Source organism: Marmota marmota, unplaced genomic scaffold (genome assembly GCF_001458135.2).
Source record: "Marmota marmota marmota unplaced genomic scaffold, marMar, whole genome shotgun sequence".
Lineage (NCBI taxonomy): Eukaryota > Metazoa > Chordata > Mammalia > Rodentia > Sciuridae > Marmota > Marmota marmota.
Window position 1 is genome coordinate 2,927,642 of NW_026000224.1, and position 18,872 is coordinate 2,946,513.

Here is an 18,872-nt window from a genome sequence, read left to right on the forward strand (position 1 = left end):
GAATGCAAAAACAGATACTTTCTTATGTAAATTATGGGGATTGGATGGTGAATCCATTCATGGTTATGGAATCCTTCTCCTCTCTCAAGTGCACGGTTTCTCACTCAGGGGTCCTGAGCTGCAGTTTGGAGCAGGAAGAGAGTGCTCCAGGCCAGTGTCCTTGGTTGGGCTTTCATACACACACTGGGAGTATCTCTGGACTGGGGAGCATTCCAGTTCACCAGTTAGCCTGTTAGCACCCTTGGTAGGAAAATCCCAATTCAATGCAAGACAGCTCCTGAGCACTGATTTGACCAAGTGCTACCCACAGTGTTCCCGAGCAGCCGTCCCCTCCCTCCACATACAGACTGCAGTCTCTCGTTATTCCACCAGAACTGGGCTGCTGACAGCTCCAGCCAGTCCCAGTGTGGCCAAGCCAGTGCCTTCTCTGGTTCTCCCTTCATGTGGCATCTTGGTATCATTTCAAACTGCTCACAACCCTTCCTGTCTTGAAAAGTTCTCTTACTTGCACACCCATCTGCCTGCTTCCCCTCAGCCTCTTTGACGTTTATCCCCAGCCTCGGAAGGTGCATCAGCTGTGGGCTGGCTTCTTTCCTTACCTGTCAGTCATCAGCTCAGATGTGTAGTTTTCTCACTGAGAACTGACATAGGAAGTTGCCCACCCACAGCAAGAGGTGCCAATGACAGAGAAACCAGAGAGAAGTCCCCGCTGCCCCTGTCTTCTGTTGTGGGAAGAGTCCCGAATGAAGAAAGGGTATGACTTCTGAGAGTGTTCAGTGCTATCTGAGAGCATTGGAGGCAGCAGGTTGAGGAGCCCAGGGAAGGCTGCTGACTGAGGGGCAGATGCTCTGCACCGCAGCACTGGAGGCCACGTCTTGGCTGAGACTACAGGGCTGGGAGAAGCAGGCACATGCAGCTGGAGGGAACTGCATGCGGGCGGAGGTGTGCTGGACTCACCCACGGAGGAAAGCTGTGTGGTCCCAGCTGGGCCACCCTGACTCCAGTCGGGTGTCATCTATGCAAGGGAAAGTCCCACATTTGTGCTGCAAGCCTTTCTCCCACCCAGGCATGTGGACCCAGCAGAGTAGCTGATGGGTCCCCGTGGTGAATGCTCATCTGACACTCAGAGATCAAACCTGGAGCACCTCACCTTCTGGTCTTTGTCTCTTCCACATCCTTACTCTGTGGCTGGCACTTCCTTTATCAGTCATTTGAGAGGGACCCCACCCCTCTCCCTAATCCTAGTGACCAAGCAAATCCCTACATTTTACACTTGATCTCCACGCGGTGAGCCCCTGGCAGCTCCTTTGCCCTCTGAGTGAGCCACCTTTCCTCCTGGCCACGTCCGCAGTGGCCTCTGTGCCTGTCCCTGGCTTCTTCCAACACTGTCCTGTAGGAGGAGCCAGAGGGGAACAGTCACAGGGAGACAGGACCTTCTCGTGTGTGTCCTGGCTGGTTCCCTCTGGGCCCCAGCTCCTCTCCAGCCTCAGTGGGTGCGTGCTTTGGCCGTCTGGAGTGCTCTGATGCTCTAGGCTGTTCCTGCTGCCCACTTGGGGAGCCTTGTGGAATCTGCTCTCACCTTACAGCCGCGGCATAAATACCACTGCCTTTCAGAAGCCAGCTCTGACCCTGTCCAAAACTGGATGCCCTCCACCCCCGTAGCTCTCCAATAGTCTTTCCTTCCTTCAGAGCACCACCTGGTGGGCCACTGTGGCTGTTACTTAGCGTTTTCTCCCTGAGCTCTCAGAAGTCCTCCCAGTGCTGGCACAGTCTCCACACCAGCACTGAACAGTTTTTAGCCAAGTAGTGGCTGAAGAACTAAGTAAATTGGCCACGATTAGCTTGCTATTTCTGTTATCAAGTGTTATTTCCCTGGTAATTTGGACTACTCTAATGTACAAAGATAATCATTTGAATTGTTAGGTTTCTTATAATAAAAAGCCTGGCCTGTTCAAACAACATGCCACCCCGTACCCATGTTTAAAGATAATGTGGATCAGCGTAGGAAGAAAGGGCACCGTAAAGCTGAGAGTTCCCCTCCACTCACTTCCAGGTGGAAGGGCATGTCTTCGAAGCACCAGGCGTATCTCAGTCACCAGACAATCCACCCTGGCTGCTGAGTGACAAGTGCAAAGTCCCATCTCTGAGTATTTGCTAATACTATGCAAATACCACTTCATTAAAAAAAAAAATGAGACGTACCGGTCGCTTTCAGTGTGATATTGTCTTAGCACGTTCTCCTTCCTCCTCGTGGTATTGCTATCTCCCTCATCTTTTACAGAGCAAACTTGTGGGTCATCCCCTCCCTGGATTAAATTCCCCAGGGAGAAGAGTCATAGAGTGAGACTGGAGCCACAGGGAGCTGAGAGAGACCCTGCTCCACAGTCACCAGGCTGTCTGCGGGCGGGGATGTGGAGAGGAGCGGCTGTTGTGGTGGCATTTTTTGCAGGAGCTATATCGGGTGGGGGATGTACTCTCACCATGTTTTTCAACTTTCCCACTGCACACATTCGTGCATCCCACCTCTGCCTGTCTTGAAAGCTGCTTAGACTTTCTGGACCTCACTTCTCCTGGCTGAAACGATTTGGGGTGTATTACTTATCACTGAATTTGTCTGATTTTTCTGACACAGACCTCCTTCTTTTTTTTTTTTCAGTTTATTTCCCCTAAATATTATCTCTAAGTACTTCCCTGCATGTTGTAGGAAATGTGATTTGCCATTTCAGTAGGAGAGAGATTGCCACCATCGACCACTTTCTGTAAGGAAACCTATAAAAGTGTTGTTCAAGTGTATTCTTGTGGCAAATATCATAAAAAAGGTGACAAACTGACATCTAGGGCTGTGGCTGTGGCTCAGTAGTGGAGGACTTGCCTAGCACATGTGAGGCCCTGGGTTCAATGCCCAGCACCCCATAAAAAATAAATAAATAAGTAGAATAAAGGTCCTGTGGAAAAAAAGATTTAAAAATTGACCTCTATCTGAAGTTTCAGATAATAACTGTGACACCTGAACACAGCTGCGTAATGGAGGAGAATGGGCTGGGGTCACGCTGATGCACACATTCAAGAAAGCACACCAGCTAGGAGGAATAAGTCCCTAGGCCTCTGGGCTGCCCTGCCCCTGGGCCACACCTGTCCCCTGCTCCGTTGCTCTGCAGAAGCCCTCCCTGTAGACCCAGCCTAGTGCCTTGCTTGTGAACATCCCCTTTGTGCTCGCCTGGCCCAGCTGCTCTGCCCACCCCATGTCCTCTTGCACCCCATAGCTGTGAGTTCCTGGAGCAGAAGTTAAGTACTTCCTGCTAACACTCCTTTCCCTGGCCCTTGCTCTTCCCTCCCCCTCTCCCTCCCCTCCCTCCCCTTCCCCTCTCCCTCCCCTCCCCCACTTCCCCTCTCCCTCCCCTCCCCCTCCCCTCCCCTCTCTCCTCCTTTCCCCCTTCCCTTCTGTTCCTACCTGTCTCCTCCCCAGCTTCCTCTCCTCCCTTCCTTGTTGTAAGTAACTGTTCTTCAAAGCTAGATTCTTTGGGTTCCAGACCACTTGAGGAAAAGAGGAGGAGAGAGTCCTTGTCTGGTCACCTGAGTTTGTCACTAGACCACAAGTCCCCTCTGGCACCAGGCCGCCTGCCTGGTGTTGTTCGGTGAGCTCAGGCCTGACCTGTGGTGGTGGGCAGCGTCCTGCCAGGCTCTGCCACCCTCCCTGCACACCAATAAGCATGCGCGCCCCCACCCACCGTGCACAGCTGCTCTCTCAGCCTGGACGTGGCATGACACCTCATGCCTGCAGTGGACCCCTGGCCTGCTGTCCACAATGGCTTCTATCACTAACAGTCTCTTACCTGGCACACCTGATAGCTGAAGTTCTCAAGGAAGTCATCTTAAGGGTACAGATAATTTCTTAAAAACTTCAACTCCATAAGTCCTGGCTAGTGAACATTGCTGTGGTGGGTCAGGTGCTCCGGTGGCCCATGCTGTGGTGGACAAGGGGTAAGTAGGGCCATTTTCCTGTACCCTGCTGGTGCTGGGCACAGTGCACCCCAGGAGAGCATGTGACTGGAAGCACAGGAGGGGATCTCTGCTTTACTTCTGTGTGTTTTGTTCTTGTTTTTTCTCTTGAAAGAAGAAATCTGTTCTCACTGTTGAGCATAAAAATAACACACATACACAAGTTAAAAAGTCCAACTATGTTAAGTTATATCGGTAGACGGTTATGAGTAGGATGGTTTGAGTCAGCAATTAATTAGTAAGACAGTGTGTCCATCAACAGTTCCAGGCTTTATTTGTATATATTTGATTGAAAAATAGCATTGTAGAATATTTTGTTTCATAATCTGCTTTTTATCACAGTAACCATTATCCTGTTTTACATGGGAATGCATATCTGAGGCCTAATGTAAGTAATTTCAAATCTACATGAAGCATAATAAACAGGACCCACCGACTGGGCCCCGCCTCTCATTTCCTGAGGAGAAGCTAGGCTTTCCTCAGGGGGTCCTGGGGCTTGAGGTGCAAGGTGTGCAGAGCTGTGCCAGCCACCCTGCGCCACCTGTGTGGGACCCTCAGGTTCTATTCTTGGTTTTCATAATTCCTTACACAAAGTAAATTGTGCACATTTTGTGGGCAGAGTTAGAATTCAATATTTGATTTTTTTTCCACATTTGCAGATGCAGAGTTTGCCATGATTAGAAGCATACCAAAAGCAATTGAGGCTATATGATTGTAACCTACATAAGTTTTTTAGTGAATTTCAGTGATCTCAGCTAGAAGTCTCATGCCATTACTTCTTTAAGGAGATGTAACATGCTATTTTTTGAAAGTAATATGCTAGGCACATATTGGATCATTTGTATGGCAATTATGACTTCTCCCAAGGGTCTTGCAGCTATGTATTTTCAAAATGACCATCAACAGTTGCAAGAAATGTTTCTATAGCAGTTTCAAACTTGGATCTCTTTCTTGATTATTTGCAAAGTATGTAAATAATATACAGAGGAAAACTGCATTTAGAAAAATTCTGAGACTGAGCTTTGTGGAGTGACCAAATCAATTGATTTATTGATATACTAATTATAATGTTAAACTTTGTATCACAAAAATCCTCAATTAGAAAGTTTAATTTTGTGCTCTTTTAAAATGCAAAAAAAAATTCTAAGCATTCTTATATACTTACACCTCAAAAATATTAATAAACCATATAATTTTAAAATATGACAAATACCTACATAGAATAGTATTTATACATTTATGCATTTATTTATACATTTAAATGTTTATACAAATTTCATTATTTTAATGCTTACTTGCATTTTTATATCTGTATAAAATTTAATAGTTTTAATTATCTTATTTTGAAAACAAGTAAAACATAAGTTAAAGTGATAAAATATATCCATAAATTATATATGCTGATATCATTTGTTTTAACTGTGTTAGAATATACTTACATAAACGTTTCTGAAACCACTTATCAAGTACTATCAGTAAGAAATCATCTGAGTATTTTCTATTTTAAAAAATCTAAGAATCGACAAAAAGAGTCTTCAATATTTAATCGCATTGTATTTAATGTGAAATATTTATGAAATTTAGATATGGATATTATATTTCACATATAATATCATATGTGTATGTGTTCCTGAAATGAACTATATTATAAATGGAGTTCAACATTCTCTCTTCCTACCTTTCAAGATTATTCCTGGGCCTCTTAGATTCCATGAAAAGCAGTATAAATTATTCTAGTTGAATGTTATTCATGCTGTTTGGAGATCATTAATAATTCGGCATCCGGTAAGATTTCTTTGAGAGAGTCCTGAAAGTCATTCATGAATCTCATATCCAGAGTCCTGGGATATACGAAAATAGGCTGGGACAGGCTGTAGGGCCTCAGGCCTCACTCTCTCCAGGGGGCAGTCCCTGCACCTGGGAGTCAGCCCTGGGTTCTGGGCCACGGCTGTCCAGGTTAGCCCACGGCCAGCACAGGCTTCCTAAATGAAGGTTCCGCTACGTGGCTAATCCAAAAGGGAGTTTGAATTAGAGAGACAGACCCTAATTACCTTTAACCAGCTCAGGACGGCTTCTCCTAGCTCCAGCCTCCAGCTACCTATTAGGGTAGTGAGGTTGTCTGAAGAGGCCAGCAAGAGAGAGAGGGAACACGCCAGGGAGTGGACTCTTATTGGGGAACAAAAAATTCGGAGGAAAATCCCATCCAATGAAGATTAAGGGGGGCAGTGTCCCAAGGTCAGGGGCGATGATTGGGTCTTCAGGGGTAGTAGACAGACACGCCTCCACACGGACAGGCTCTCGGACCTGGACCTGAGAAGGTGGGGAAAGCTCTGGACACAAGGATGTGTCTAAGGGCCTCCCGCCCAGCCGGGGAGGTAACTCCAGTCACCTGCGGGGAGGGCCTCCCACAGTCCAGTGCTGCAGGTTTCCACTGGAGGACACACGTTGGGGGACAGCGAGGGACCAGGCAGGTGGTGGTGGGCAATGATCAGGAATCTTGAAAACAGTACAATGATTTTTTTTAAAGCTCACTTATACTGATTTTATATCAGAATATGCTTATTTTATTTAAATAGTAAACATTAGGTTTAATTTGAAGATACGTAAAGAAAATATTTTTCATTTGAACTTTTGCCGCCACAGTGATCTTTCAGTTATTCGGGGTCCTTATAATATACCTACTTGTTTTTCCCTTTGGTAGCAAAACAGTCTGGGCGGCAATTAGGTTGAAAAGAGTGAAGGAGTTGAATGCCAGCCAAATAATCTTTACTTACTATAGAATAAAGAATCGTTAACTTTCTTTTTAGATTCTAAATAATGCATTTGGGGGATTTCATTGGAATCTAAAATATATTTTTAAAAAATTACTGTAAACTCAAGAGTTTGATTGAAGTCTGTGGCAGCAGGAGTGGAGAACATGGGGAAAACAAGGATGTGTCTAAGCGCCTCTCGCCCAGCCAGGGAGGGGATGAATAATGGGCATTCCTCTAACTGTGTTTCATGAGGTGCACTGTGGTATATAGCAGGGGAAGAGAGGGAAGCCAGAAAATGCCCGGCCCTGTGATGAGCTGGTACCCGGGAAGCCCGGCCCTTAGTGCTCACTCTGACTGCCATCCCATAGGTCCAAAATCAGATTCAGAAAGGCAAGGTGTTTCTGGGAACTCATTTCTATATAAACCATCCCTTAAAATCCCTAAGGGTGCATTGATAAAAATTTATCATTCAAATTTCAGGAACTCTTCTTTACTTATTCATACGTGGCTCATAGACGTGTTCACTGCTCAGGCTAAAACCACTGATAGAGAGTATAAATATTCCTCAGAAACAGAAAGTGGGTCCTGTCATACATGCCGAAATGTCCCTGGTAACAGTTTAAGTGATCATAGTCCTGCTGTCGCTCCATGGAGGAAATCCCTAGGCTAGCAGTTTTGTCACTGAAGTGGCCATCGATTCCAGCCACGGCTCCTGGAGGGGTGGGATGGACCAGGCTCTCTCTCGATGAGATAAAACCTCTGCCACTCACAAAGGGGAGCTGCATCACACAGGAGTGCCTCGTTCCGTGACAACACACTGAGTCAACTAGATATCCAAGGAAAAATATGAGGGTTGATTTATTCCAAACTGTGATACAGGTAAGTCTCTATTCAAGGTAACCCCAAGCACATGCCCCAGAGCGGCTGTTGCTTATCTCCAGGTCGTGGATGGAGGGACCTTTGCTGCGAAGGCATTTCAACCAGAGTGCATGCTGTGTGTGGAGCAGTCTTCTTCATTATGGTCCCTTCTCCAAAGGTTTACAACATTAGAGATTGTCCCAAGTTAAAACATATTTGTAGGCTCTAAAGAAATAAGGATCAACAATGAAATTTAATAACCAATCACAGGAGTTGTGACACTAAAATGCATTGAATGACTGAATGGCTCTTATTTAGATCACTTATCCCAAAAATAAGCCAGGAATTTACTCAGAATGATACCTCCCTGGGAGACTCAGTGCTCCAGACCCTACATACTCCATAGCTACAGTTATCCAAGGTGGACGGTGTCCTTGCGTGGACAGCCTTTGAATCTGGGTTTTTAATGAGGGGAAATTGCTACCAGATGGTTTGAACTAAAGCCTCATGGTGGATCCACATGGCTTCCCTCGTGTGTCTTTGTTTGAGAACATAAATGAGGACATCTGTTTACTTCCCTCTTTGACCCTCAGTATCTTTTTATTATTAAACAATAAAGTTCGTAAAGGAGGTTATTGAAAGTAAAAGTTGTTCTAAGCCATTGGCCTCCTGGGTTCACGGAGCCAGTCACATCTGCTCTGTCTTTCTCTGTGACTATGACCAGTGTGGAGAGAGGTACCTGGACTTTGCTGTCAACTGGGTCATGAGTCTGGTCTCAGTTTTGTTTTCTATCTGTAGAATGGGCTTGATACTGATATCTCATAGGGCAACTGTATGCATTAAATGTGAAACATGTGTGATACTTGGAGTTCTAGAAAATGTCATATTGTTTAATTTTTGACAACAGCAGAATTCTTCTTAGCACTTATTTGTAATTATTTCCAATTATTCCACCATTGTAAACCTTACCTCCACTAATCTACAAGTCTCATCGTCTTCATCACACAGAGCTGCTTATGCTCCCTGTCTATCCCTAGTCCACTGTGGCCCTACTCTACCTGTGTACTTGTTCCACATGCATCCAAAGGTTGGCTTTGATTGGCAATCACAAGATGTCTCCTTGAAGAGCAAGTGCACATCTGGTGAGATATGCATGTCCACTTAGACCTGTCTGTTTCTGCATATCTGTGTCTATTTCTGCATATCCACTGAGACCTTGTGGATCAACATGCTTTGGAAGGCTCCTTTGAAATGTACATTTCCATGGCCAGATTCACCCACTGTTTACAGGCTCTACCTTGTAACTGATCATGCCTTGCCGTTTTGCTCCTGGTGCTATCCTTAGTCAATGGTGCATGACGGACCCATCTATTGAATATTTTCAGTTTAGATTTTTTAACTCCAAAGTTTTGACTAAAGTTTAATGTGCTTATGGATATCCATGGCATATGTCCTGTGAATTTGAAAAGGTAAAAGTCAACAAACTCAACTGTGGTTGAGGCTAAGCTGGAGGTTCCTCCCTGGGGACCGCCGGGGCTGGAGGACCCTGCGTGTGGCAGGTGCACCTCCAGGACTGGTTGGGAGGCTCCAGCGATCGGAGGAGCAGTTGCTGGCGATGTGGGTGAAATGGGTGGTGGGTCTGTGGCACCCGTCTTCTGCTTGTGCCTGTCCTGTCACTGCGCCTTCTCTGTCCCCTTGTCACTCACCTCCCCCTGCTTCAGAAAACCACCGTACTTTACAACTAGTCACTCACTCATGGCTCTTTGGGTGTCTTCTGCCATCGGCAATCCTTCCAGGCTTTCTGGTGCATTCTCCGCTCTGACTTTGGCATTATTCTTTTTAAAAATCCAGAATGTTCTAAGCTAACTTGGACGGATACTTCCAATTTTCCTCTTTTTATTCCTATTTCATGTGAACATGATAGAAAAGGAGACGTACAAGTGGACCTTTTCATAGCTTTGGTGCTGTGACGTGGCCACTTTGAGTACAGAGAATGGAGAACTATGGCCACACTAGTGGGCTCTACTTCTGGCAGAACAGCAACGGCCGTGCACCCTGAGGAGACTCTGCCATTTGCTACAGAGGCAGCTGCTTTGCTTGAGGGAAGGTAGGAGTCATTTAGCCAGAGAAGGGAAAAAAAACAAACCAACCATGACTAGGCTTTGAAATTACTAAATCTAAGTGTATCGAGGAGATCAATTTTAGAGCATTGGCGGTAGACAGTTGCCTACTAGTTGGGAACTTCCCCGTAGCCTGTGAGATAGACTGTAAGACCTGGTGTTGGAGAAGAACAGAGTATTAGACAGGGGACACTTGTGTATCTCTGTCTATAGGTCAGTGTCTGATCAGCGTCTGTGTTTACACCTGCATTGACACCTGTGGGTCCATGCCCACGTCATGTCTTTCTCTGTCTCTGTCTGTGTTTATGACTACATGGATGTGGAAGGAGGGAGGAAGTCGGAGGTAAGGGACCTAGAACATGAAATGTCACCATTTTAAACATGTAGTCCTGTGGCTTTGGATCTATCACACCACTCTGGATCTGTCACCTCCATCTCTCTGCAAAAACTCTCTTCACACCAACATGAAGCTCTGTACCCTTCACCCAGTACCTCCCCATCCTCGTCCCCACTCCCCGGGAAGCCTCCGTCCTCCCGTCCAGGTCTTTGAAGCCGACTCCTTTTCACTCACCCTCCGAGCATCCTTGGATCCGCGGCGCGTGTCCTCTGGTGGACAGTGTTCAGTTGGATGTGGTCTTTCGGTCGGGGAAGGTACTGTTTATGGAGGCCACTGTGGCAGCACAGCCTGCACGAGTGCTGGACAGCAGACCTGCCCCTTGCATTGCTGGAGGCCGGAGTCTAACGTGCTGGCAGGGCTGGTCTCCTCTGAGTCTCCCCTGAGTCTCCCCTCCTGACTGCTGGGGCTCTCCCTCTGTGTGTTCATGCCCCAGTGTCCTCTTCCTCTGTTAGGAGACCAGTACTACTGGACGTGGTCCACCCTAATGACAACTTCAGGGGCCTGCCTGTGAGCACGGTCACTTCCTGACATCTTGTCTGTGATGGGGAGTGCAGTCCACAGAGTGAGGGCCTGCTGGGCCCTGGCCCCCACCATCCGCCACGCATGCTGCATGTCCCCAGCTCCCCCTTTTCCTCCCTGGCCGAGCGCACTGTGCTTGGCCATTGCTGCAGTGCGATGACACATTGTGATTCTCCTCTTCTCCTTTTCCACATGTCTTAGACACTTTCTTTGCTGTTACCATGGAAACTACCTACAACAACCTAAAATCAGAACATTTTCAATCAATACCAACTTAACTTTAATGCTATACAAAAACTTTGTACCTCAGGGCTCTTCCCCTACTTCATGCAATTGATGTCAGAAATTATGGCTTCCTGTATTACATATCTATTGGTAGAGATTTATACTTATCTTATGCACTGTCTTTTAAACAGTAAACAAAATAAAATTAGTATAATGCTTAGACTTACATTTTCCCATGTGTTTTCCTTACTGGAGAAATTTATATTTTCATTTTGTTTTAGTCAGCTATTTCGCTGCTGTGACTAAAAGACCTAGCCAGAACAATTGTAGAGGAGGGAAAGTTTATTTAGGGGCTCACGGTTTCAGGGGTGTCAATCCACAGATAGCAGACTCCATTCCTGGGGGCTCCAGGTGAGGCTGAACATCATAGAGGAAGAGTGTGGCAGAGGGAAGCAGCTCACTAATGATCAGGAGGCAGAGACTCCACTCATCAGATACAAATATATACCCCAAGCCACACCCCGATCCCCACTGCCTCCAGCCACACCCTCCTGCCTCCAGCCACCACTCAGTTAATCCCATCAGGGGATTGATTCACTGATTGGGCTAAGGCTCTCGTAAGACGGTCATTTCTTCTCTGAGCCGTCTTGCCTTGCCTCACACATGAGCTTTTGGGGAGCTCCTCACAACCAAACCACAATGCCTGTGGCCTCAAGTGACTGTCTTGTGTCCTTCTGTTTCAACTTGAAGGACTCCAGGGTTCGTGCAGGGAAGGCCTGCTGGTAAGGAACTCCCTCACTACGATTTATCTGCAAATGTATTACATTTAGAAGACATTTTTGAACTAAAAGAGTATTGAATGAAAGGAGCCAAATTTCTGGTGCCTTGATATGTCATGGGAAGAATTACTGGAGGTGTCTTTTGTCTACTGTTTTTATTCCAGATGTAGTGTCTCCTGCACCACAGTTAAATTTTTCACGCATTGGACAGATTATAGATCTTCAAAATATGAAAAGTATATCGTACAAATGATCTGTCCTTACAATGACCCTGGAATTTCTCTCTTAAAGTGTCCTCTTGTCATCCCTCTATACTTTTGCTGAGTTAAGTGGAACTTAAATAACAACTTTTGAATGCAAGTGATATTAGGATCTAAGAACTATACGATAACATAATATAGTCACATAGACCATCGCTTCGAAGGGACAGTTCTGCTGGATGTGGACTTCTTGGTTAACCGTGCTTTTCTTTCATCATCCAAGTATATCATCACGCTGCCATCAGCCTGCCGAGTTTCTGCTGAGAAGTCTGAGGGTCGTATTGGGGAGCCCCAGCTGGTGGTCCATTGTGCTCTCTTTCTGCTTCCAAGATCTTCTCTTGGTCAAGAACCCCCGTTGTGATGGGTCTTTGGGAACTCTCTGGGTTTATCACACTTACATGGAGTTGGTTGAACTCCTTGAATTTGTACATCCTTTCTGGCTACAAATAATACGATCACCTACTCAAATGGGTTTAAACTGAGGTAAACGCTGAGAGATCCGCTGCATGTTAAGTTGGGGTGGGTCCCTTACAGGTGGATGCTCAGCCTCGAGGATGACATAGAGGGTTCTCGAGCTACCTCATCACCTTGCTGCTTCTATCCTTGGACTCCCAACAACAGCACTGAAGTTCAGATTTCAAAATCCAGGCTCAGTGAGGTCAACAGGGTCTCGGCCAGCACCCACGGATGTCTTTCAGAGGCAATCTTAAGGACCTACACCCACATTCCATCCAGTTGAATTGGCTAACAAGCCCTCTGTTAGGCAAATTCTGGACAGAAAGAGGGAATTGCCTTGGTTGGACTGGCAAGCTACGTGGGGTAGGATGGGTGTTGACATGGCAGCCACTGAATCCAGCATGCAAAGGGTCCTTCAGAAGCCATTCGGAGGTAGTCAGGTGCCAGTGAGAGGGCACGCTCGCACTTGGAGAGACTCCGAAACAAACCAGCACACTGGTGCAGCGAGGCCATTGCTCCCCGAGTCCAAGTTCCTCAGCATGGTCAGGTCAAGTTGGGATCCACTAGGAGGCTTTATTTAGAGGCCTTGCGCAGACCTTCTGTGTGGTCACCCTCTGTGTCATGATCCTGGGGATGAGTAAGGCCATGCTCTCCCTGAGTTCCGGTGTCTTTATACCCTGATGTCACTCTTCTGTCTTGCTCCTCAGTGGGACATAAGGGTGATTGTAATGAGCACATGCGTTTTTAATTAAGCTTCAGCTTCTCCAGTGGAGGAAAGTAAAAATCAAAGACATTTTCATTCTTTCATTGGAAAGAAGTCTCGATTATCAGGAAGGAGAACCAAGTCCTGTTTTAATGGTGCTAAGCTGACTTAATTCTTAGATCACTTATTAAATTCGTCCCCTGGGTATTTCCCCAGTGACTGCCCCACACCCTCACATGGCTTCTCTCCGTTACAGTGAGCCAAGGAGGCGTTGCCCTGGTCTCCGACATGTGTCCAGATCCCGGGATTCCAGAAAACGGCAGGAGAGCCGGCTCTGACTTCAGGTAGGAGATCAAGCACTGTGTGAAAGCAAGCTGTCCCCTCACCCACACCCCCGTCATTTTGTTTAACTCTTCTGTCCTTTTAATTTACAGACACAACTGCTTTATTTGCAAATCTCTAAAACATATTGTGGAGATTTCCAGATACACTAGAATTGAAACTTCCCAGTATATGAGCCAACAAATACAATTCTTTAAATGTATGTGATCAGATTTGTATTTAGAGGGATTTTTCTTGTTTTTAGTCTGTTACCATTTGATATTCTAATGCTTTTGATATTCAAAAAGAAGGAAAAATCAAACTATAGACTGGTAATTATGCCATTAAATAAACTTTCAAAGCAATTAGTGTTAGTGGCAGTCAGTGGGATTGATTCAGAAAATGCGGTGAATCCTTTGACCAGGGTTCTGAGGACCTGGAGCCTTTTCTGGTCGCTGCGGGAGGAATGCAGCTGGCACTGTGATCCTGCAACTCCTGCGGAGTCTGGTGTGTGTTTGCCTTAGGTTTGTGTGGTCTTTGGACCAGTTAGTGATTGGAGTAAGCTGAAGAATCCAGGGCCAAGGGGACGAGGAAGAATGAACTGTTGCTCCCACGATTGCTCCATTTTGGAGGAAGAAACAAAAGAGATGGGGCAAGGGATCAGGGCTAGTGACATGAGCAGACCACAGGGGTGGGGTAGGGGACAGTGATGCCATTGGACAGGGAATGGAGCATCGCTCAGGAAACCTGGGTAGCTGCAGTGTGTTTAAAAGCAGCAGGGACTTTCCGTTGCCAACAGCACAATGCCAAGACTGGGGGATTATAAAATAGCAAAGAAAAGGTTAATTTTGGTTCTAAGATCTGGAGGCCCAGGTCGAGGGGCTGGCCCTGGTGGTGGAGTTCTTGGTAGCAGTGTCTTCAGTGTCACTGATCAGCATAGGTCCTTGGAGGCCATCCTGACACTGGTCTTACTCAAATGATGTTTTTTTGAAGCTGTTCTGCCTCTGGCCAGGAAGAGGGAAGCCAGGGGTGCACATGTGGGCCTGGGTGCACAGCAGATTCGCCCTGCCACTACCTCAGTCCTTCCCCCATCTCTCTGTTGTTCCCGTGTCTCCTTGATAGTGATCAAGTGACTTAACACTTCAGACTGACTCAAAAATCTGTTAAATGAGCTAAAGGTGTAGACTATTATTTCCATCATCTCTGGTATGGGGTTTATGTCTTCACACATCTACATCCACACAGCTCGTAGCGTTTTAATTTCTTTTCCTTGCCTGCATGTACTGCCTAGAACCCCTACTCCAAGGTTGACTGGGAATTGTGAGATGTCTACACCTTATTTCTGAGCTTAGTCAAGAGAAATTCTGGTTTTAATCATAAGTATATTATCAGCCCTGGGTTCTTCATAGATGCCTTGTGAGGTCCAGAATATAATCTTCTACTTTTAATTTGTTTGGGGTTTGTATTTTTAAATAGAAATAGATAAGATTTTGGTTTTTCTATATCTACTTGGCTGGTCTTTTGTTTCTCTAGTTTGTTCATATGATAAATAAATGGATGTTCCAATATTAAAACAACCTGCTTTCTGGAATAGAATTGATTTGGTCATGATGAATTATCCTTTTTAAATGCTATTGGATTTCACTTGCCAAAATTTGTTCAGATTCTTTGCATGTACATTTATCATTGATATGGAGTCTTGTAATTATTTTGTCTAGTTTTGCCACCAAAGTAACACTGAACTCATACAATTAATTTGAAAATGTTCTTTCCTCTGGGATATTCTAGAAAAATGTGTGTGTATTTGGTAATTTTTTTCTTAAATGTTGGGAGAATTCATAAGTGAAGCCATCAGGAATTGGAACTTTCTTATGAGTTTAGTTTTTTACTAATTATAAATTCAAAGTATTTTCTACTTAAAGGTCTATTATATTATCTATTTCCTACTTCAAAGAACTTCAATACTTGGTATCTTTCAAGGAATTTTAAAATTTCATTTAAGTTATTAAATTTACTCCAAAAGCTTTCCATAGTATTTTCTGTACCTTTTAAATTGTGAAAGATGCCACAGCTCAAATTCCTGATGTTCATAATTTGTGTTTTTCTTATTCTGCCTGATCCATCTGGCAAGCAAAATGTCAATGCTATTGATCTTCTTAAAACAAAGTTTAGTTTCACTGGTTTTCCCTATTATTTTCCTCCAATTTTATTGATTTCTTCTTCTTGTTATTAAATTTATTTTAATACTTTTTCTGATTATTGTGACTTTTATTCTTTCAAGTTTCTTAAGTGTGAGGCCGAGATCAGTGATTTAAGTCTGTTTTTTTTGTTGTTGTTGTTATTGTTGTTGTTTAAATGAGGGTGTTTAAATACCTTTGTAGCACTAATGCTATAAATTTTATTTTAAGAACTGCTTTGGCTGCACCCCTTCAATTTTGATATTATGTTTCCATTTCATGCAGTTCAAATAGGTTCTGTTTTCTTTTATGCTTCCTTTTTGGTTAGACATGCTATTTAGCTTCCAAATGTCTGATGATTTTTCCAAGCAAATTTGTGGTTAAAGAGCAAACTTTGTATATCTGAAGTCCCTCTAAATGTATTGGTAATTGCTTTATGGCTGAGCGTATGCTCTGTCTTGGTGAATATTCATGGAACAAAATGCATACCTTGCTGTTGAGTATGCATTTAATCCACACTGGTTGGCATTGTTGTAAGGCAGCTTTGTGTCACTGTGACCAAAATACCTGATAAGAACAGCTTAGGAAAGGGAACATTTATCTGAGGCTCACAGTTTCTCTCAGTCCAGAGGCAGCTGGGTCCATTGCTCTGGGCCAAGATAAGGCAGCACATCATGCAGATGGGCGGGGAGGAGGAGCACTGGTCCATTCTTGGCAGCCAGAAAACAGAGAAGGGGAAGAAAAGAGGGAGGGAGGGAGGGGAGGGACTGAGGAGTGAAGGGGCCCAGTGAAGATGTACCCTTCAGGTTACAGTGCCAGTGACCCATTTCCTCCAACCAAGCCCTGATCCACCTGCCTAGTTACCACCCACTCCATGCAGACTTGGGTGATTAGGGTATAGCTCTCAGGATCAAGCACTTTACCTCTGAACATGACTGCACCAACACAGGGACTTGGGGGCACCTATATCTGACACATACAGAGACAGAGACGTATCACAATCTCCTGCTAAGACCATGAATTTGTGGGTGTCTCCTTGCAACTGCCTGAGTTTTTCCTTTTTGCAATTTGAATATGTTAATAGGTAAATGAATTTTAAAATTGCTACGCCTTTTGTTGAATTCATATTTTTGACATTATAAAATAATGTCAAATTATTCTCGGTAATATTTTTTTATTCTGAAATTGTACTTGTTAATATTACAAAGCATCTCATCAGAAAAATCTTGAGGCATTGAAAAACTGTCAAGCTCAGGGTGGCAGAGATGATTTCAAATATTCTAATTTCTACTAGATGATTTTGATTTTGTGATTGGCTACAAATTTTGTCAGCTGTTTTCTTTGAAGTAAAAGACTCATTCATTCTTTTTTTTTAAGGAAAATGTCTGACAAATCCTCAAATGTTAACAGTGATGGTTTGTCAGTAGTTCTTTCAGATGAAGCGGTGCTCACTGGGAGGACTGGCAGGGACTTGGGCTCACACGTCCAACCAGGCCTGTGTCTTTCCTCCAGACCTCCTCAGGGAAAGATGTGCTGTGTAGCCGCGTGTTGAGATGTGCTGTGTAGCCGCGTGTTGAGATGTGCTGTGTTGAGATGAGCTGGAGTCAGCAGCTCCCTGCTGCCCAGCTGTGTCGCACGGAGCCTGGCCTTCTCTGCTGGGTGCATCTCTGCTGTTTGGTGGTGCTGTTGCCATTTGTTTCCCACCATTTCTTTGCTCCCTTGGTGAAGATGCAACAGGAAGCAAAGCGCGTGTACCATGTCACTATTATTATAATTTTGACTCCCAAGAGCCTCTAAACGTGCCCCTTTCCAGGGACCAATGGGACACACCTTGAAAACAGATGTACTGGGGTGCAAGCTGATTTTACCAGCATAAAGAATGTTATTGGAGTCACAAGGAAAAATCCAGAATATATGAAGGAAAATCCATGTTCAGATGTTTGCTACATTGTAACTTCAAAGGAATGGAATGACCTGATTACTGGCAGTGCCAGGTGTGTGACAATCATGGCATCAGATGCATAGGCCCTCTATTGATGCACTGCCGGGGCCACCATCTATTCCCATGTGACAGCAGAACCCAGGTGGTCCTCATGTACCCTGGGGAGCACAGCTGTGTGTACAGGTACCCCGTGGCCCTTAGAGCAAAGGACATGTGACTAGATCCAGAATGTAACACGTTCACTGCTGACGTTGATGTTCATAACAGAGGAAGGATTCTGAACTTCTTGAAGTGTTTCTGAGACAGTTTTTAATGAAAGGCAATTCTGTTCTTTCTAATTTCTAAATTCTTTTTTTTTTTTTAATATTTATTTTTTAGTTATCGGCGGGCACAACATCTTTGTTTGTATGTGGTGCTGAGGATCGAACCCGGGCCGCACGCATGCCAGGCGAGCGCGCTACGGCTTGAGCCACATCCCCAGCCCCTCTAATTTCTAAATTCTTGTAATCAGAACTAATGAGGAAGGTATGATTCAAACTAAGGACAGCCACAGTCAAGATGAGTGGATGGATTGCGGTCAGCACTCGAATTCTATGTTTTGTTTGGAAAGAGCTCACTTTATTATGTTGGTAAATAGTCCTCATCTGGTTTTATTTATATTGTTTATGGAAATCTTTTTTCCGAAGGCAATCTAAATATTAATCTCAGCATTATCTATAAATTATTTAAAGTAAATGAAGCCTAAAACACAAAGCTTTCTCATTTGAACTCAAGTCAGCTTGAGGACAGTCCCCTCTCCTAAAGACAAAGCATTTGCTGTAGAGCTGAGTTCAAATAAGATGGATGGAAACACCCAGATGGACCACTTGAAGGAAGGGCTGAGCTGGTGGGAGAGGTCATGAGGGGTCCTGGCCACTGCTGTTCATCTACTCCCTCTGCTAGAGAGCATTGATACCCTCTGTCCAGGCAAATATAATCATCTTGATTTTTATAAATGGATCACTTTTGAAATGCAAAATGTTAACACATCCACACTCTGTATCTTGGTAGACTCAGATTTGAGCTGGATCTTGTTGGCTCAAGCCCTGTGCACCTTTCTGACCTCTAACAAGGGTAATTCTAATGACTACAGTTTTCCATACCCACTATACTGGACCACCGGATGAGGCGTGCAGGTTGTGGACTCCCCAAAGTCACCAGGTGAAGAGATGGCTGAGAGCCACACTGGAGCCCAGCATTCCAGCCATGCGTCTGAGCACAGGGGCACGTGTCCCTGACCACTGAGAACAGTTGTCCTGCTGCACACTGCCAGGTGCTGCAGATTCTTCATATATACTGTTTCTGATCCCAAGATACCTCCTGT

General features: G+C 44.9%; 1 protein-coding gene across 2 annotated transcripts in view; it reads left to right on the plus strand.

Moving 5' to 3' along the window:
• The window catches only part of Csmd1 (CUB and Sushi multiple domains 1), a 1,636,907-nt gene that overhangs the window by 1,127,175 nt on the left and 490,860 nt on the right, over nucleotides 1-18,872 (plus strand). For both annotated transcript variants that reach the window (XM_048792812.1, XM_048792813.1), the window contains exon 8: nucleotides 13,326-13,413. In XM_048792812.1, coding sequence (XP_048648769.1) covers nucleotides 13,326-13,413 — 88 coding nt within the window. The remainder of the gene's footprint in view (nucleotides 1-13,325; nucleotides 13,414-18,872) is intronic.